A 21,582-nucleotide genomic window follows, 5' to 3' on the forward strand; every position below is an offset into this window, starting at 1 on the left:
ATGGAACAGTAACAGCTCCTTAAAACCCATGTCATCAAACAAGCTTCACTGCCTAGTTTTTCCAGCTAGCTTCTCCAAACTTTCCACAGATTAATAAATGAACATGAAGGCTATTAAAAAATAAGGTTGCTATAACTGCAGGTTGCTATCATATGCTACAACTGCCCTTTCTGAATACAAGCAGCGTGTTTTCTCTCTATAGCACATTTCAGATTTATGGACCTATTTTTCCTGTCTTTCCCCAACCGTTTGAATAGATGACTAGACAAGCCATTAGGTTACAAACAGCAAAGCCTTTTTCTTCCCTAGATCTCTCCAGCACAGCTTTGAGTATTGTGTATTTGTTGTCAGTGAAAGACAAATGTTGCTTGAAATATTTTCAATTTTACAAAGGCAAGACAAGAAGGGTACTGCACTGTATATATTAATCCACATCTACATCAATTAATCACTGATCGTGGAAGATTTATCAATAAGTAGTGTCCAGGGAAACAACTGGAGTACAACACGGTTAAGGTGACACACTTAAACATAGATCTATGTCTGTATTGTGGACTACAGTTAGAGGACAAGTGGATGTTGAAAGAGGACATGACTGGCTGGAGGGCAGAAAGACTAAATGTCTGAATGGGAAAAGGGGAGGAGCAGGAGGGAGGGATGGGGGAGGAAAAACGTGTTGTGGTATGGTGATACACTGTAGTGAATTTGCAGAGCTAGATAGACAGAGAGAGGCGCACACACACACACACACACACACACACACACACACACTCACACTCTCTCACACATACATACATACACACACACACACACACACACACACACACACACACACACACACAATGTTGTTGTAATATGATGATTCTAAGTGGGTCAGCTACCTAAGACAATTATAAATAGTTAATAATATTATATTTTAAAAAACAATATCTAAAAAACATACAAATGCAATGGAAATATTTTCAAATTAACATGAATAATAATTTACGTACACTACTTCATGTCACAATGTAATAAAATGATCAGGATATGAAACAAAGCTTAAATATGAGTAAATATGTGCAGGATCGAGTTCTGTAAGCTGCATCACTAAGGGCTGAACACTCAGAGGCTCTAGATTGGTATGTAGCATCTGGATGTGTGTGTGTGTGAGTGAAAGAGAGAGAGAGTAATAACTGACTGAGTGCAGTACAGATCCCCAACAATCATTTATTAATACACTATCAATCAATCTTGCCACCTAGTAAGAAAGAAAATATATATAATACAATATTGATGGTTAAGTTTGTTTTTCAAGCAACAGGCTAGAATATAATAAATGTTTGTACCCCAGTATACAAAAAGCTGAGGATGAAGCTTTCTTCATTCAAACCGGCTTTCATGATATGGTTCTCAAAAACATCTAAACACAACCTCTTACATCCCTTGCAAGTCAGATACTTGCATAAAAGAGATACTGAAAGCAAATTTTAGAATGTTAACAAGGGATGGCTATTGATCCTGTCCTGTTATCACATGTTGTGATCACCTGATGCATTGTGGGCTAGGGTAGACTGCTGGGCTATTATTTACTCAGATGCTAAAGCTGGAGCATGAAAAGGCATCATGGTCTATAAGGATAACTCATCAGCACGTGGCTTTGATCTCTAAATGAAGCATGTGCAGACCAGACCAGAAACTTGTTCTCTGTGGCACACACCCCACCACCACAAACATAACCAGACTCTGTGGAGGACACACACACACACACACACACGCCAGACCCTGTGCTGTTTAGAAAACACTCCCCAAATAATGTGAAACTTCACCAGTTTATGCCTGCTTTTTCAGTGATTTATGGCCTCGATTGACACACACTCAAAATTAATTCCCATGTGTTCTACTGAGGGTAGGAACATTCCCAAAGGGAATTCACACAGTATTTTAATTACCCCTGAAGAGACCAGAATCATGTATGTGCTAAAAGAGCAGGAATTTTAGGCAGAAGCCACAAGTTGATTTGACCATGATGTACTTACTGACTTCTACTGCACTACATACAAGCAGTTTTTTCCTGCGCTTGTAGACACATGTAAACTATATGGACAAAAGTATGTGGACACCTGATTATCACAGTCCTATGTGCTTGTTGAACATTTCATTCCAAACCATGGGTATTAACATGAAATTAGAATGTGAGTGTGGGGATTTCAGACAATTCAACTGAAAGAGCATTACTGATGTTGAGAGTTGAGGTCTGGCATGCAGTCAGAGCTTCACCTCTAAGGTGTTTAGTGACGTTGAAATCAGGGCTCTGTGCAAGACACTTGACTTCTTCTAGCTTCATCTCTGATATGTTTAGTGAGGTTGAAGTCAGGGCTATGTGCAAGGCACTTCCACATTCAATCCTAGCAGTCTTTATAGAGCTCACTTTGTGCACATAAGCACAATGTTTTGAAAATGTTTGGGTCCTTTAATTCTTGTGAAGGGAAATCTTAATGCTGCAGCATACATTATAATTGTATTATTGTGTGCGTCCAACATTGTGGCAATGATGTGGGGAAGGCCCATGAATGTGATGGCAGGTGTCCATATACAGTAGTTTAGGCCACATAGTATCACTTTTGCTTACAAAACTAAATGTCCTACAAATTAAATAGCTGTTTTGTCTTTTAGTTTAATAATGTCTCATCGAAAAGAGACAGTGAGCCCCATGAGTCTAGACAAAAATAGTGAGTTCACCAGCTGATTTGTCATGTTGACATCTATTTCACACAAAAATGTTTACAAATCAAACAGAGAAAGAGTAAGTGTGAGAGACAGAGTGAGAGAGAGAGGAAAAATGAGAAGAGACAAAAGAGGAGTACAGCATTAAGAGGGATTTGAAACCATTAAAGAAGGAAAGCAGAAGGCAATTATTCTTCTAATCACCTGATAAGAAATATATATATATATATATATATATATATATATATATATATATATATATATATATATATATATATATATATATATATATATATATACTGCATACATTAAGCTTATTATGTTTTGCTCTACTACTAATCACACAGAAAATCACATCCAGTAAACAAATAGTTGTTTACTTCCAGCAAGCAAGTGTCTTTCTACGGTTGACCCATACAGTCATTACACACTGCCATTTAACATAAAAGGGGGCAGGACAAAAAAACAAGCTTGGTTACAATATTTAAGAAAACCCAGTACAAAGGCATTAATAAACCCAGAGGCAATAATAAAACACAGATACAAGGACAGTACAGAATAATTACTCATATCTTAAATGTTAACTTTTCTGAGACAGTCTTTGCTGCAGTGGAAAAAAAAAATCTAGTTAACTAATCGTACTGACATTAAGAGGATTAAAAAAGTTACAGCCAACTTTTCTGCCATATTCCCACTAGCAGTCTGAGATCTCCTGTTGTGTGTCTGCCTGATGAATAGTCTGGTTTAAAGAGCAGGAATACACTGGGTATTAGATAATTCGAGACAGTTGATGAAGACAGGTACACTGGAGAGCAAGAGCGTAACAGAAAGAGGGAGTATGAGGGAGAGAAAGAAAGTGATGGATAGAGGGAGAGAGAGGGAGGGAGTTATGCCTGTAGAACACAAAGTGGGTGTATCAGCTGTCAGAAGGCTGTCAGAATGAGCTCCAGATGTGTCCTAAAGATGATGGAGGGTGCTACGATGAGAATGCATGCAGTGTAGCAAAACAAAACCTGCTAACACATCTTTTTTATATACACACACACCCCATTGATTTCATGTAAAAACAATGCCAGAATCAGGGATCACAAAAGCTGGGTATGTTCACAGTTATTGTTTTAGCCAGCTCCAATCATGTTTGTGAATTATACCTTTATTTTAGTCACATGGGTTAGCTAGCTCCATAAGGAATAAAGAATTTAGCACCAGGTACTCCAGAACATCTTAAAAAAACAAAAAAAGAAAAAGAAATAAAGAACGTTTAACTAGAAACTTCAGGGTACAACAACACTGAAGTGATTTTGCTAGAGACTTCATTAGTTTAGCTCACTCACTAATGTAAGGTTAGTGAGCAGAGTTATGTGGACAGAAACAGCTTGTGATTGGGAAGTCAGACAGAAAACAGGCAGATTGCTTTGAGCTAACTGAAAAGCTACGATGACTCAAATCTCCACTCATTACAGCCATAGAGAACATAAAAGCATTGCCAAAAACACAACACATCAATCCTTAAGGCAGATGGGCTACACCAGCAGAAGACCACATCAGGTTTCACTCCTATCAGCCAAGAACTGGAATCTGAGGCTATATAAGGCACTCAAACTGGACAGTGAGGAAAACTTTTGGTTAATTAGCAATTTGTATATTGAAGAGTAAGTAGGAAAAGATTAGTTGATGCTATCGGTATAACTGTGCTAGGAACTTGGGAAGATCACCATAACTAGACAGGAAGAGACACAAGCACTGAGCTTTGAGGAACACCAGAAGAGATCCTCAATGGAACAGATATAAATCTTCATGTCAGCTACTACAAACATTCTCCCATTTATGAAAGAAATCGTTGCCATGTCCAGCCAGTGATTTCAAGTCTGGTGTGAATAGACAGCAGGATATTATTACCTGTGTTGAATGCTGTAGAGGTATAGAAGAATCGAGACTGATAACTGATGCATGAACAATAAACCCTGTTGAGTCGGCACTGGTTTGAATTCAGACAGGTTGGGATCCTGGAGCTGATTTTTATCAGCACAATCCAAAGCAGGGAACAGAAACGCACAGATCACTTACACAGGCACTGTCTTTATATTGCTTTGGTTTTGTGTTACTTCACTAGAATACCATATAGCATCAGATCACATTAAAGTTGATGTGCATCTTTATTCATTTGGATGCAGGGCTGTGGTTAGGTCTGATCCACATTTTAATTATTTATTTAATTTATATTCTGGTATTTGTTTCTCAGCAAGCCTGTCCACAAATCAATCCAAATTTCACTTCTGCTTAACTTAATCCAGTGGCAGGTAAAAGTAGCATATACGATATCTATAAATCTCTTTATTTATTTGTTTTTAAAAATACATTTTTGCAAGTATTCATTTCTTATCAGCTTTCTCTGTGCACACTTCAGAGGAGCAGGTTAGTTTCCTCTCTGTCTCCCTCTCTTCACTCTAATTGCCCATGTCACTCTTATCGCCGTCTCACTCTTGACATGCATGTTTACCACCAGCATAATCTTCAAAAAGCATGTTAACATAAGGAGCTCAGCTTTCATAACCCATAAAGCCTGATCCTGTTTACTACAGAGAAAGAGTGCTGAAGGAGAGTGAGGGCTCTGATCATATCTCTGACAGTGCTCAGGGTTTGTCTGTGTGGGAGTATTTACATGTCTCACAGGCTACAGCCTTAATAAGGTATTAATATATGGGATTAGGGAAAAGGTGTGGATGTGGAAGGGAGTTCAGGTGGTTTATGTGCAGTGACAGTGAGCTGATCAAGCCTGTGTTTACGTTCCCAGCAGGCGGACATGACAAGTACAAACCAGAGTGACACTCAGGAAGAGCGACATGCATGTGTGAGTGTGTGTACATGAGTGTATTAAATGCTCAGAAGAAAAAGCCCTCTCTGCAGGAACCTTGCTAATCCAGCAGGATCCTTTCTGAGTCGAGTCCATCCTCAGTTCAAATACACGCATTGCCACAGAGATTCAGCAAACCTTTTGAGGAATGAAATCGTTTATGATGCTGAAGTTGAGGGATGTGTTTCTATCATACTGCGGCTGTTATGCAAACTATAAATTTTAATACATTTTTTAATTTTATTCATCTATAGTGAGCCCTTTAGTAATTCCTGGTCAGCTTTGAAGTCTATCACTGGGTGCAACATGTGAATACGGACATCAGTCCACATTCATTTGCACAGGGCAATTTAGCATAAACACCGCACCTACTGGTATGTTTTTGGGAGGTAGAAGGAAACCAAAGAACCCAGAGAAAAACCACGCAAACATGACATACCAGTAGTGACCCGATTTCAAAATCACCTCATGGTTCCTGGAGGTGTGAGACACCAACATTATGCTCTGCAAACCCATGCCAGCACAGGGCAAAATTACAGGAACACAGTGATTATGGAGGACCCTGAGCTTGAATTAGTGTTGTTTTTTTATTGATTTTCTTTGTTGCATGAAAATCATTATCAATTTTAATGTAGGTTTGTAAGCTGCTTACATGAAATATGCATGAATTTCATGCTCCAAATCTTGGCATTAAAATAATAAGCCAAATACACACTTCTGTCACAACAAAAAATAATATAAAAGCTGAGTGTCCAGGCCAGTTGTGCTACACAAATTATGACACAAAACAAGCTTTAGTAACTGCTGCTTGGCTAATAAACAGATATTTTTTTTGCATACTGATTGAGAGGTTAGGTAATTCACTGAGGTTTGAATTTGACCAGTCAGTGTATTTTAGTACAGCACCGGTCCACAAAAACATACCTACAATCAGATATGTAGCTAGGGTAGGTGGATTTGTGGTTTTGAGCTTCCATTGAAATATTTTTCAAATCCAAACACTTCCGAAATAGTTAACATATTAACACACATGTAGTGTAATTCTTCTTTTGCACAGTGATTGCACTACGGTGATATTCATTAAAGGTCAACAGAGCCATCTTTGCAAATCCATATTTAACTGCACCCAGACATCAAATTAACATATCCCTAAGTTTCTTGAATCACATATTATTGCCTACCAGTTGCTATGAGAAGAAACAAGATTAACAAGATTCTGACTGAAAGCTTGCTAACTAAACTCAGAGCACATGGATAGTGAGGTGATCGGTAGCGCAGTACTGGGGTTGGAGTGGTTTGATAAGATAACAGGTTATCAACCCTGCTATTTTTAGCATGAAACTTTTTAACAATTTCATGAATGAATTTTATGGCAGGGTTGATTGTTGATTCTTACTGTGAATAAATAATTAAAACAAATTTGTGCCATGATCACTACTACTGACTGATATCCTCCAGAATGCATGAGCATGTTGGACTTCTCTATTAAATTGTACTGATCATATATCCTCATCCCCTTTGTATTTAATTCAAGGCTAAGTGACTGCCTACAATAGAGCTGGTACTCAAATAGGTTCCTGAATACAGAGAGGAACTCAATTCAGTATGAATTCCTCTAGTACACATCTGCCTAAAGTTGCTGAGAAAGTTCTTTCAATTTGCATACACAGCTGGGCAGAGTTCTAAAAGGAGGAGACACTTAACTCCCATCAGTCACAGGGAAAAGTGGCTAGCCCTGAACTAAAACATTTATAATTAGGTGAGGTCGTGAGAGATTTTGACAATAAGGTGTGTGAATGAGATTGAGAAAGTATCTGTGTGTGTGTGTGTATATATATGTGCTTGCATTTATCCCCAGAGGCAACAACAGCAGAGTGAGAGGCAGGAAGAGAACTGAGCTCCCGACATCTGGCTCTGCATGCTCCCTGGACTCCTCAAAGCTTCTGTCACACACACACACACACACACACACGACACACTCTGATCTATTCCCATCAAAGCCTGCCCTGCCATAACATACATATGTGCACACATACACACACACACACACACACACACACACAACATAATGTACATACAGACACACACACACACACTTCCAGAACAGTGTTACCCCATGCTGGCAAAATGTATGCAAGCTACCTGACTGTGTGTTATTCTAGGAGAGTCTTGAAACCAGACTCAAGCCCAAGAACTCCATATAAGCTTGGGTGCGCACACTCAAAAAGAGTGTGTGTGGGTGTGTGTGTTTTCAAACCAGACTACCTCAATGTGTTCTCCCATCAGTTTATGTATAAGGAAAAAACATGGGTATATCTTATATTTCCACAATGTGTCCAAATACAAAACCAAAATCTAATCAAAATGAGAAGCAACTAAACTGGCAACGGGGGTGTGACCTTCTAATTCATGTCACTGTTTCTGTGCTCATCAAGGTTCATGTTCACACCATCATTAAATCCACATGTTATGTAGCATAGTCAATACCTCTCATGCTCTCATGCTTTTATTATAAAAAAAATATTATTATTACTACTACTACTAATAATAATAATAATAAAAATAATTTCTCCTGATTTCTTGTAGTTATAATAGTTCCTTATCCACAGAAAAGTACCTACCAGGACCTAAAAGGTCTTAGAACTCATATCAGTCCTTGTTACTCCAGTAGTAATGTAACTTAAGTTTCTAAAGTTACTTACAAAGCTAATGAAACACAGGGACAGTGGATCTGTTTTTACCCTGACCTAAAGCATATGTAATTTTGTAAGATCCAGTATGTGTGAGTAAGATAGAGAAGCGGCAAATCTCTCTCTCTCTCTCTCTCTCTCTCTCTCTCTCTCAGTTCACAGAGCAACAGAATGTGTTACATATTCATAGTGTGAAGGTTGTAGAGTATTAAACAAGCTGGCTGTGCTAGGATATCTTTACCCACGGAATCCTACTCTTTAATCATAGCTGGGGGACCAGAGGCCAAATTTCCTGCCTGCAATGAGGCCATTACTATTCTAAATTACCTCAAAATATCCACACCATTATCACATATTTTAGAACATAATTAGGACAATTGTCATAGTAAGTGACAAAGGTAGAAGAAGCGCACTAGAGATGGAGAACATGTCACACAAGCATGAGAGCAACAGAAATGAGTGTGGTCACCTGCTCTGTCTCCTACAGAATTAGCCGGTATCTCAGAGAGGTGTGCCGGGGAGAGCTGACAGTAATCCCGCACCCACTGCAGTGCCGTCGCTGTGCTACATTATCATAGATAATCCCATAATCCCCAGCACATTGCTAATCTCAATCCCACCCCCTCTCTTCCCTCACACACTAATCATACTAATGATGAACCACAGTCTCCCCTGGCAACCATCACTATGTGACACTGGTCCCCCCACTCCGCCCCACTTGTGTGCGGCGCACACACACACACACACACACACACACACACCTCCCAGGAAGCTCACATTAATGGGATTCATAGCTCAGGGCCAAACAAAAACCAAACATATGTTCAGCAAATGAGTGTGTGTGTGTGTGTGTGTGTGTGTGTGTGTGTGTGTATCAGTGTCAATATAGCTATGTGGATTTGTTTGGGGTGAAAGTGCTTTCTAAGCTCCAAAGAGACACAGCTCTCCACACGGGCCTGACCCAGGCTATTAACTGCAGCCTTACGCTTACAGGACACACTTGTGTTTATTATTAAGAAGGAATGCATGAGGACAGGAGAGAGAGCAAATTAAAAAACAAAAAACAGGCAGAACATTTTCTTTACAAAGGTAATCCAATTTCAGGAGTCAAACAAAAGGATGTGTGTGTGCTTCTGTGCTTTGTCTGTGTACAGACTACCAATCCAGGACAATCAGTCAGCATACTTTTACCATCAGTGTTCATGCTTTGTCTCATTCCTGCTTGCACCTATCTGTTAAAATGACAAATCCAAAAGATTGGCTCAAAGCATTCTTCTGGCCACACCTACAGCATGTGCTGGCTCTCCACTCACAACTATAGTTCCTACCTGCACCTATTTATATTTTGACACCCAAAAATGAAAGAGAATCCTAGTGGTTTCCACCTATCCTGTCCTATATGACCCCTTATTGAATATGTATTGGGACATAGAGATAAGTAAAGCTTGGAAGGAACTAGCATAGATTGTTAGAGCCTCAGATGAGTATATGTAGCTAGTACAGTTGGGTTGCTTTGCTAATCTTCCAACAAAGCTAGCATGAAGCCTGCCTTATTGCATGAAACAGCCAAATTTCACACTGATTAGTGCACTGTTAATTTGGGTTTAGTTAAGCAGCCTTAGATGCTACACTACTTGGACAAAGGTTTGTGATCACCTGGCCAACACACATCTGTATTCCATTCTAGAGCTAGCCCAACTTTTAGTGTTCTATAATCTGCACTCTTCAAGGAAGTGAGAATGTTTTGGAACACGGCTATCAGGATTTGCCCATTCAGCAAGGTCAGCACTCATATCAGACAAGGTCTGGGGTGCATTCAGTGTTCCAGTTCATCCAAAAAGTTGTTCAGTGGTGTTGAGATCAGAGCTCTAGGCAGGACACTCCAGTTCTTACATATCAGTCTTGGCACAGGAGCACTGTCATGCTGGAACAGGCTTGGGCCCATTAGGCCCATATATCATATTCAATACACCAGAATAAATGCTAGACAGTGCATGCCTACATGCAACAACAGTGTTGGTTACTGATAACCCACAAGAATAAACTACAAGTGAACATTTGGTCTTATCCTGGTCAATTTGCTGAATTAATCTTTCTGATATCTTCTCTGTCCTCATTTGCTGCAGAATTCCCACGTAAAAGTACACATGTAAAAACAGCTTGTGTGTTTATGTAATTTCAGGTATTCTGTCTGACATTTGTATGTGTGTGTGTGTAAAACCTGACCTTGTTTGTGATGTGTTGTGCTGTCTCTCTCTCCACTAGTCTTCAGTACAGACACATCAGCTGTGCTTTTCCCTTTACAGTCAACTTCACTCTGGCTGTCACCACTGACAGAGACAACCTTAAAAACAGGGACAGAAATATACACAAACACATCCACACAGTGTCAAAAAGTAAGAATACGCAACAAGAAATACAGTGAATTAAACAAAGAAGTACAATATTAAAAGGTAGCAGGCCCAGAACTTTAATAACCGAGTTCTGGCAGAGATATTTACTAGCACCCATTAGCAGTGTGTTTTGCAACAGTAATTGCTAATGTACAGATGCCAGATTTCTTTTAAAATATGCGTGCTGTCTCTCTCCCTGGGTGAGTACGCTTTCTGTCTCAGTGGCTTAATTGTAATGCTGGAAATAACGAAGGCAGACTTCCTCACATATTTAATTTTTATCTTTGAATAAAAGAGCTATAGGAAAGTATTAATCTGCTTAACATTTCTAAGTACATCCTCCAAAGGATTTTGCTTTTTTAATCTTACATATGCTCAGCAGAGTTACTGGCAAAAACTGTACGTTTTCTTCATCTCATCCTTTCAACATCAAATGGTGAGCAGCAAAAATTGGATCAGACTTCAAAGCCAGGCAATGTGCTCCAAGTCACAGAGTGGCTCCTCTATTTCACATATTGAATTCGAGCAGGATATCAAAGTGCTAGCAAAGAACCTGAGGTCTTTACTAAAAAAGGGCCCTAACATCTGTAGAGAGAGAAGCGCAAAGACAAATCACCTCAGGGAGAAGCTAGCATTTACTCTCCAGCACGGATTTCCAGCCTTTTGATTCACTCCTTCCCTGTACCTCCCTTCCTCTCCCGCTCTTTCTCTCTCCCTCTGTGCTGAGATGGGAGTCGAGAATGAGGGAACTTGCTCTTTTTTTTTGTCTCTGTCTGTCTCTCACAAGTCAAAAAGGACATCAGTCTTAGAAGCTTTGTGCTTATATGCAGATTGGTGAGTGCTGAACTCAGAGCAATGGCCTGGACATGAAATGCCTTACAATAGTACAATATTCATTTCAGACCTTGTCTTTATGGGTATGGCAGTCAGAGCCTCTTCGCTGAGATGTACCTTCCCTGAGGAGAAAATAAAATATTACTAACAGATTGAGATAGTACCCTGCAGTTCCTTCCAAAAGTATCGAAACAGTAAGTCAATTTTTTTTTTTTTTTTTTTTTTGCTATACACTATGCACACTTTTGTGATCAAAAGATGGATATGAGATTATAGATCAGAATTTCAGCTTTCATTTTGGGATACTGACATTTAGATGTGTTAAATAAAGTAAAACATGGCACCTTTTTGTTTGTAGCCACCCTTTTTTTTGTTAAGTAGTCAAAAATATTGGAACACAGAACGTTGCTTGGGTATGTCCTGTTAGATTGATTATTAAAACAATGAATAGCTCTAAATGTCTACTCTTGGTCTGAGCCCTGGGTTTAATTTGTGAAGACTGCATTTGCTAAAAAAAAAAAAAGGATAAACCAACACAAAGGCCAGAGCATTCTTTATTTGAGAAAAGCAAGTCATTTTGAAGCTGAGAAACGAGGATATTGGGCATAGCCAATACCAAAGCAACTTGGAATGTACTGAAAAATAAAGAAACCAAAGGTATACTATTAACTAGGCATTAAGCAGGTCAGGAAAAGAAAAACAACAGGAGTTGATGACAGAAACAATGTGAGAGCTGTGAGGAAAATCACAAAAACAACAGTGAGTGACATCATCAATAACCTGCACCGGGCAGGGGTAAAGATATCACAATCCACTGTTTGGAGAAAAGAGACTTTGAGAGCAGAAATAAAGAGGCTACAAAATGCAAACCACTCCTCAGCAGTAAGAAGCAAACGGTAAGTGGAACGTCATGGCTTGAGATTGTATGACTGCTTCTGGAACAGGATCAATAATCTTTATTGAGGATGGTAGCAGTGGAATGAATTCAGAGGTTTTCAGAAACTTTCTATCTGACAATTTACAGAGAAATGCATCCAATGTAACTATGAGGAACTTCATCATCCAGCAAGACAATGATCCAAAGCACAGTCAAGGACTTCATCAGGGTGAAAAAGTGGAAGCTTTTAGACTGGCCAAGTCAATTACCAGACTTTAACCCTTTTGTGCAAAAATTCACCTCCTGATTAGGAGACTGATGTCTGTGAGTCACAAGCAAGAGTTTTGCAACCAAATATTTGCTACCTTTTATATGTATCTATATACATATAAACATACATACATACCATGTACTTTTATTCCAGACATAATTGTCTGGAAAGGAAAGCTGAAATTCTGATTTAAAAAAAAAACAAATAAAACAAACAAATGTCTTAAGATAATAGCAAAAACAAGGCTTTGCTGTTCCAATACTTTTGGGGGGGGGTGTCTGTGTATGACACATTATTTAGACCAAAAAATAAATAAATAAAGATGAAAAATCAAAAGAATAAACTCTTTTGTGAATAAAGTGAAAAGATTGTTGAGATCTACAGCACAAAACTAACTAACAAATAAGCATGTAAGCTAGCTAATGAATCATCCAAAAAGAAAATGGGCAGCTGATGTCAAAATAAATCTATATGGATCCTCTCCAGAAATGATTAAACAGAATAGTAAAGTTTCACCACTGAGAATTAGGATGTAAACAAGCTCACAAAAATCCCTCCAGAAAAACACACACATGAATGCATGCATGCAAGCACACACACACACACACACACAGTGAGAGAGAGAGAGAGAGAGAGAGAGAGAGAGGGAGGGAGAGAGAGAGGGAGGGAGGGAGAGGGTGAGGGAGAGAGTGCAAAACTGAATAATATTTAATGTCATTATGAATATGAGTCCAAATAATGGCTTTAAAACATACAGTGATAGACATGTGACCAGAATTAATATGATTTCTAAACATAAGGTCTATTTGAAGGAGGGTTTTGATAACGGGAGGAAGCTGATCACAATAAAGTATCTATCTATCAATCAATCTAATACACACACTGTCCATCCCATTCTTTATATTTGAATATATTACTGTGTGTCCCAATAGACTCTATACATAGGGGAAATTAAAAACACAAAACATCCTCTACATCATTCGTCATGTTTCCTGTTAAAGTCCATCACAACTTGTGACAATGTCCTGATAAATCCGTGAGAATGATTTCAATACATTCTTCTTTTGTCAAAGGTGTTCTTAAAGTCTTAAAAGTAGTGGTTTCCCCTATGTATAAAGACTTCCGGGACACCCAGTAAATCCAGTTCGCTTGTGATCCCCTGATTTAGATTTTATTCCATAAGGTTGCAGGTCTTTTAAAGTTGAAGCACCCAAAGAATTTGTAATTTACTTCCTCTCTCCTCTTTCAAAAGCTCTTTTCTCATCAGTGACTAAGCAATGTTCTCATTCAATGTCTTTCTAATGTCTGTACCTTGAGACAACTTCTCAGATCTTGATTTTAAACAGGATGATTATGCATTTGTTACTTGCCTATTGAAAACCATTTGAAATTTGAAAAACAAGCATTTTAGAAGATAAAATTAACTACTCTAAAAAAAAAAAAATCCTGAAACAATATCATCCTATTTTATACAGTGATTTATACGTGATAATTTTCATGATGTGAAATTATTTGTATTTTTCTGTGGGAATATTATTATTAGCTATAATTAGACGAGAAGAATGGAAATATATAGGTGTGCTTGGTGAGCGTGTGTATTTGAGAGAGAGAGAGAGAGAGAGAGAGAGAGAGAGAGAGAATGTAAACAGTACAGAGAGTAGCTCTGGTGAGAATCACCACAGGCACTCCAACACTGACCTACAGAGGGCTTTCAAGTGTTTAACTACCACCTAGGAAAAACTGGGGGCACATACCCACATGCACACCCACATGCACACCCACACAGAGTTTTCATAACAACAGACATCCACAAACACTGTAGATGGAAGATGTGAACCTTACTAAAAGGAGGAAACACTTTAAACAGGGATGCCCATGGACACGGACACACATACCCAGTTGATTGGGAAACAGATGAAGATTGCCGGAGGCTCTGTCTGTACTCTTTTCTGACTCGGTGTCCTCTGTATGCTGTGACAAATTCCAACACCAGTCATTGAAACATGCTAGAGTTCTTCATTTTGCTGCCTAGTTTGTTTCATAAAAGCAATTTTATGAAATATAAATTCAATATTTCATTCAAACAAACAAACTGGCTTTTACTTGGAAATTCTCCTTGGCATTAAAACCCACACCCAAAGCATGCATGGATGATTATAATCAAATATCAGTGATTACTTTAGTACATAATTACTTTATGAATTACAAATTAACTGAGGAGAGAAACAACCCGAAACTGAACACACATGAAAGAGAAGCAGTTGGACTAAAAATGCAGAAACATTCATATATTCTGGTTTAAATGGGGTTCAAGCAATTAAACCTGAGTGCGCTCCATTTTAAGCTAAGCAAAGTCCAGTGAGAAGTAACTGAGCCAACACACTTGGCATTAAGAGTTTCAAATTCAGACACACACATACAAAGAGCGAGGGGAAACAAAGTAAGAGAATATGCAGTTGCACATACCAGCACTGTGATTCATTTTTGTGCTTTGAGTATGCAATGTTCTCTTTCATGTGAAAGGTCTGTGCTGAACATGCTGGAGCAGCCCAACTCGTGTAACAGTGTGAACGTGCCGGAGTGATATAGCAGGGGTTTGAAGCCCTTGACTTTGAAAACTCCCAACCCCCCATGAAGAAACAACATAAATGCACGTCAGCATGCCCTCACGCATACTGAGGGACCACATTAACTAGACCACGTCAGCTGGCTTTTCTCAGCGCAACAGATCAGTTCATCTGGTCTGTTTACAAGTGGCTTTAATATTGGGCACATGGAAGGCTGGGAGAAAGTGAGAGAGAGAGAGAGAGAGAGAGACGGAATAGCCTCTGTGCCAAGAAGGAGGTGAGCAGCACTTGAAGAGAGGAAAGCAGAACAATGGCATCTCTCCTCCCTGTCCCTCCCTCTCGCCTGCCTCCCCCGGTACCCTGCTCCCGCCCTCTCCCTCCCTCCACATGTCCTCAAAGGAGTAGTGGAGCGAGGGAGGGGGCACCCCAAGAAGGTTAATATGCCCGCTTTGATCTCTGCCAGGCCACAGTGAGTAAGAATTCATTTACATTTCAGATGAAAAGGTTGACAGTATAAAAAGGCATCTTGTTTCTGGTATGTGAGAGGGCTGTAATAGGCCGGGAATTTGAGAGAGGAAGTGGCAAGGAAACAGAAGGGGATAAACCACCACCTCCTCCCCACTTTCCCCTTCTCCTCTCCTCCACTGCCTACACTGGGAAAGAGATGAAAGAAAAGAAAGGATCTCAATATGCACCACTCCACTGAAACATGGGGACCAAATGCTGAGGCCCAAACTCTCAAACTTTTTTCTCTGTATCATTATTAATTCATTATCTCTATGGGTTTTATTTGCTGAAAATAGGGGGACTTTGTGAAAATAGCCTAGTTTTAAGAATTTGTTTTTTAAGAACTGTATGAATAGATGCACAATCCACCCACAATCTTTCTAAGAACACAGAAGGAGGCTATGTGGTGAAAGCTGTGGTTGCTCAGAGCTGAGATCATTACCTGACTGAATCTGCACCGCTGCATTCTCCCGATTCTGCTTCATCTGCTTCACATATTGACGGACTAAATAACCCCTCCATACTGCACAGGGAGAAAGAAAGAGAGAAAGTTTTCCACCAAGCAATATGGCACAGCATGATAGGGTTAAAAATTCAAATCTAGAACCCACACCCTAACTGAGTATCTCTCTCCTATGTCCATTCTCCTCCATTACATAACAGTAGGTGTAAAAGTAGAAGTAGAAGTAAAAGTAGAAGTAGATGGGCAAGGCAGTATGCTAATTAAATACTCCATATGCACCTTATTGGCAAAACAGAGAACACCCCCCTTCTCTCTCTCTCTCTCTCTCTCTCTCTCTGTGTGTGTGTGTGTGAACCTTTGCAGTCCATATCTGGAATAATCCCCTTGTCTCTCCCAGCTGAATGTTTCCGGATTGTTTGCACATTGGCTAAGAGAAGTTTTAACTTGTTCCTCAGTATAGAACAACTTCAACTCTTCTAAGCACCACCATCCATATTGTGTACTTGTTTATCATGCAATTAGAATAATTACTGAATAAGAAGCTAGTTGGGATTTGGTAAATGTAGAAAAAAAACATGCAATGTTACATTTTTAGATACAGAGGTGATTTTGCCCTTAACTTCACCGTAAACCTGGTTTTTCAAAAGAGAAAGAACATTTGGAGGACACTCACTATGCTAATAGTGAAGACTGCTTTTTCAGCAGAAAAGCTACTTTTTGCAGCTGTACTTGTATAATCTTTGTTAATCTTGGTACCATGGCAAGGTTGCAACAGAATTCAGTGCAGGGACTTGGATCTGGTCACTTAGTAATGGAAAAAATGACAAAATGTGGAATCACAGGTTACGAGCCTCTGGTTTTATAGAATAGAATTTATAGAGAAAAGGTTGTCAATTAGCGGACCATGATCCATTTGTGGACCCAGAACAGTATTTAAGCAGAACATATGTAGGACTTAAATAAATAATGTAACACAATCAACATATGAAAAAACTCTGCTGCAACCAGTCATATGGTTTTATATAAATTATTTAGCTGAAGGCAGCTCACTGGACCAGAGACTTGCTACAATGTCAGAAAGGTAGGAATATTTAAAGAGGTTCATAGATAATTAATTTTATTTACTCTATTTGGTCTGACTAGTGAACTGACAACACCGCTCATTAAACAAGAATTAAAAACAGAATGATTCAAGATGAATCAACTGAGAAGTATGTGTTTATTCTCCTTGCATCAAATTCAAAACTGATGCCTCATGTGTTCAGACTCTGCAGGGCTAGCAAAAAGCGATACACCACTCCCAAACAAAGCACAACCAATTTAAAGGATCTTATTTATAGCCATAAATTATTCATTAACGGTTAAGCAATTAAAAAGAGATGTTATCATTTAGTTACTTGTATCATTTAAACTTTTGGAAGAAAGAGATTTTATGTAACTGGACCTTCACAAAGTTATTTGAAAAGCGCTTATATGAAGCAATGTCAGAATAATGCACAGCCAATTGCAGACAATCTGACTGATCAGTAATCTCAGGTGAAAAACTTGAAAGCACTTTCTCAGCTGGATCTATTAATCTAAGAAGAAAGTAGAAATCCAGGGCTCCCATCATGCCCCTGTAGCTGTTCTGTACCTGACTGGATGATGATTGCCCTGTGATTGCGTTTCTCTTTCTCCCGGCGGTATCTCCTTGCCCCCAGCCAGCCTTTAGTGTAGGCCTGGATCACTACCACCCGAGCCATCACCTCTCTTAACAACAAATTCAGCTGCTCCATGTGGTAGTACTTCAGAAACACCTGTCATATACACACACACACACACACACACAAAACAGGCACACACATGAATGCACATAAAATACACATTCATGCGCAGAGGGTACCTTCACCTCTCAAAAACACACACAATGTTTGCAATCAAGGGGCTTATAGGGGAATAGCACTCTTTGAACTTCTTATTTTTTTCTTTTTTTTCCAAAGCTGCAGATGCCAACCATCTGGTCAATTAGAGTCATAGATAACAACCCCTCTCTGCTTAGGGATTTAACTCTTCAGAGAGAAAGAGAGAGAAAATGAAAGAGGCTGAGAATGAAAGAGGGAGCAAGAGAATCAAAGCGCTGAGTTTGTTTTGTATGCAATGGATGGGGTGGGAAAAAACAGCCCTATGTTGTGTAGAACAGGTATTTCATCACCCTATTGCCCACCTGATGTAGTCTAGGGTGTGTAGTGAATGAAGACTGTACCTTGGTTCTGCCCAGAACCCAGTTGTCCAGCTTGGCTTTCTGTAAAATAATAACAGCATTTTCCTTACTGCTCTCTGGCATCTGATGGGCTCGGAAAGCCAGGTAGTAGTACCTGAGGAGAAGAGAAAATATTATTAATCATGTCATAAAGTGAATGTAATCATGTATATATATAGACTGAATAGTCAGATACAGAGAGACAGAAACACATACAGTTTCAGCATCGACCCTTATGAAATTACAGTTCAACAGAAAATCTGATTTAAAATGCTCAATATAGATTGAGAGACCACTTAATAAGGAATACCAGTACACCTGTCTTGGAAAACTAGACAGGTTGGTCAAAGTATTTTAGAAACTGCTGATCTTCTGGGATTTTCATACACAACAGGCTCTATAGCTAACACAAAATCTCCAGTGAGCTACAGTTCTGCAGTTCAGCAAAAAACTGATGAGTGAGCAGAAAGACTGGTCTGGTTTATGCTGAGAGAAAAGCAAAAGTCCCCCAAATAATCACTCTTTACATCCATGGGGAGCAGAAAAACATATCAGAATACAAAACATTGTATTGAACCTTGAGGTGGATGGGCTTCAACAGTGGAAGACCACACTGGGTTCAAACCTTTTCTTTTTTTTCCTAAAAGACCAGTAATTTTTAATGTTTTTATTTCAACTCATTACTCTCAGGTCAAAAAGACCAGAAGATATTTCTCTACTACACAGTAGGGTTTTAACAGCCAATTATTTGTTCAAATACGGGGAAGTGGAAGCTCAGTGGTTGAGGTCTTGGACTACTGATCAGAAAGTCTCGAGTTTGAATCCCAGCACCACCAAGCTGCCACTGCTGGGTCCTTAACACTCTGTTGTATAAATGAGATAAATGTAAGTCGCTCTGGATAAGGATATTTCAAAAATGTAAATGATTTTTTTATGTTAATTTGAGCAAATGGTTTTAAGTTGTTTGTACATAATTTTAATATCAAATCATTTGTTAATTCAATTATTTGAATTTACGGTCACTTGTGTTGTTCCAGTTTGGTTGGGTATAAAAGATGGCTTGAAGGACATAAACATTCTCTGCATTAAATGTAAAACAGCTGAGTATACATTCAGGTATGGACTATAATATAGTATATATCCATTGTCTGCAGCTTTAGAAAGTTGTTCAACTGGTAAACATGAAATCAGAGAAAGACTTTAACCCTTGGTGTGCTGTGTCCACAGTGCTCACTGTTGTCATGCACTTGAAAGCAGCAGTAAGAGCAGAAGGACATCGGGTTTATTGTTCACACACATCAAGGCTCACGAAGGCCAGGTTGATTCTGGGTGTTCATCTGCTTTGCAGAGGAAGATAACAACTATTGTGTTTCCAGGAGAAAATATCTCTTTGATACACCAGTACCCATTGCCTTTCATATTAATTCATGTTGATACCTGTAATCTCTTTGATGATGGATACAAAGAGGACACTTCCATGACTTCAGAGAAAGCTTTGATAAAGTCATACAAATTTAAGCTAGTTTGTAGTAGAGTTACATATCAGGGCACGGGCCCTCCACTGCCTCGGTTGGAGAATTATGAAATCAACTAAACATGGATGTAATGGTCACAAAGCATAGCATAGATGGTCATGAAAGACAGAGTGAGTCCTGGGAAAAAACGAAATAACCAGGACAGTCCTCTGATCTGAAAGATAACAAGAAAGAGGAGGAACGCCTGGAGTTTGTTGTGTCCCTTTTGGAGGAGCGCTAAACTGTGAGATGCTAATGTAGATGACCTACATGTAAATTTTCATTTCGTTCTGAGGGGAAAAAAAGTGTGAGAAGAAATTAGAGTGTGTGTGTGTGTGTGTGTGGTGGTTGGAGGAGGAGGAGGGGTAAAGAATGTGTTCCACAGCCTATTAAAAGTTTTTTTTGTTGTTTTTTCTTTCATTCAGCGTTCTTCAAAACAGTCCATCTATAGTAATTAAATGAACCGATACCACAGCCCTGTTGAACTGTCTAATCAGATGGCTGCGGAAAAATTGATTAATTATCAAATTATATTATATCATTTGGTTATCGAATTAAAAGTGTTGATTCTATAACAGCAGCCCTGATCTGCAAGGCTAAATCAGAAGTTTATTTCAAAGACACTTTTCTAAGGTTACTACTAAATCCACAGGGACTTGGCAGGCACTCATCATAATCTAGGGCTTGTAATATACAGAGTTTTAAAATGAAATAACAGTTGATTTGGTTATGCTAATTTTATTAATGAATTATGAATTAATATTGAAAGATTCAAAGAATTGAAAGATTTAATTGATCAGATATACAGTTATACAGGGTACAGCATATAGTGAAATGCAGAGTGGTCGACACCGGGAGTGGGCAAATAAGCAGTAAACAGAACTAAAGCTAATAACATATACAGCTCTTCTGTAAAGCTGCTTTGAGACAATGTCCATTATTAAAAGTGCTAGACAAATAAAATTGAACTGAATTGAATTGCAAGGGAATGTAATAAATAAGGGAAGTAATAAGGAATATGATAAATATGATGAGGCAGTAACAGTGTGAGGAGGAGTGGTAAGTAGCGTGCAATAAGTCTAGTGCATAAGAGAGGACATGCATGTTATAGAAGGTGGGCAGACAGTCTAAAGCACAGCTGCACTAAAGTGGCATGTGGCAGGTTAGTGGGAGTTGAGGATCATAATGTCATGTCCTCCTTAGCATTTTTGTGTGGCTCATGTGACTGCAAAGGTGTGATTCGACCTCAGCTGGGGTTTCATTTTTTATTTTTTTATTTATTAAATCAACATAAAGACCTATGATAAAAGAAAACAAGAAAACTGTGAGACCTTTTAGTAAAGAAGAAGAGTTACTGTCTAGGCATCTAGGATCAAATGAAGTGGCCAGTGCTGCTCACAATCTCGGGTTAATTATTTTATAACTAGCACAGCCACTCATGGTATTTCAGACTCAAGACTCCTCGTCATCTCTTCACACGTCTTCCATTCACATCAGTGGAAAAATAATCACTCATCAATTCAGTCAGTTGACTAAATTTGTTGTTATTAATTTTTAAGCTTTAATTTTATTTAAACATTATAAAGCTCTGTGTGCTCTGATCTGTACACAGTGAGTAAGTGCTCTTCTCTGTTTTAATGGTGATGCCAGGACACAGGAACATCACA

General features: G+C 38.9%; 1 protein-coding gene across 1 annotated transcript in view; it reads right to left on the reverse strand.

The window, feature by feature from the left end:
* The window catches only part of myo3b (myosin IIIB), a 77,061-nt gene that overhangs the window by 10,970 nt on the left and 44,509 nt on the right, over positions 1-21,582 (reverse strand). Inside the window, exons 28-33 of the mRNA XM_058391146.1 lie at positions 18,405-18,516; positions 17,796-17,958; positions 16,142-16,222; positions 14,521-14,596; positions 11,548-11,599; positions 10,477-10,594 (exon numbers count right to left, since the gene is read on the reverse strand). Of these exons, the coding sequence (XP_058247129.1) occupies positions 10,477-10,594; positions 11,548-11,599; positions 14,521-14,596; positions 16,142-16,222; positions 17,796-17,958; positions 18,405-18,516 (602 nt within the window). The remainder of the gene's footprint in view (positions 1-10,476; positions 10,595-11,547; positions 11,600-14,520; positions 14,597-16,141; positions 16,223-17,795; positions 17,959-18,404; positions 18,517-21,582) is intronic.

The sequence above is a fragment of the Hemibagrus wyckioides genome, linkage group LG06 (assembly GCF_019097595.1).
Source record: "Hemibagrus wyckioides isolate EC202008001 linkage group LG06, SWU_Hwy_1.0, whole genome shotgun sequence".
NCBI classification, from domain to species: domain Eukaryota; kingdom Metazoa; phylum Chordata; class Actinopteri; order Siluriformes; family Bagridae; genus Hemibagrus; species Hemibagrus wyckioides.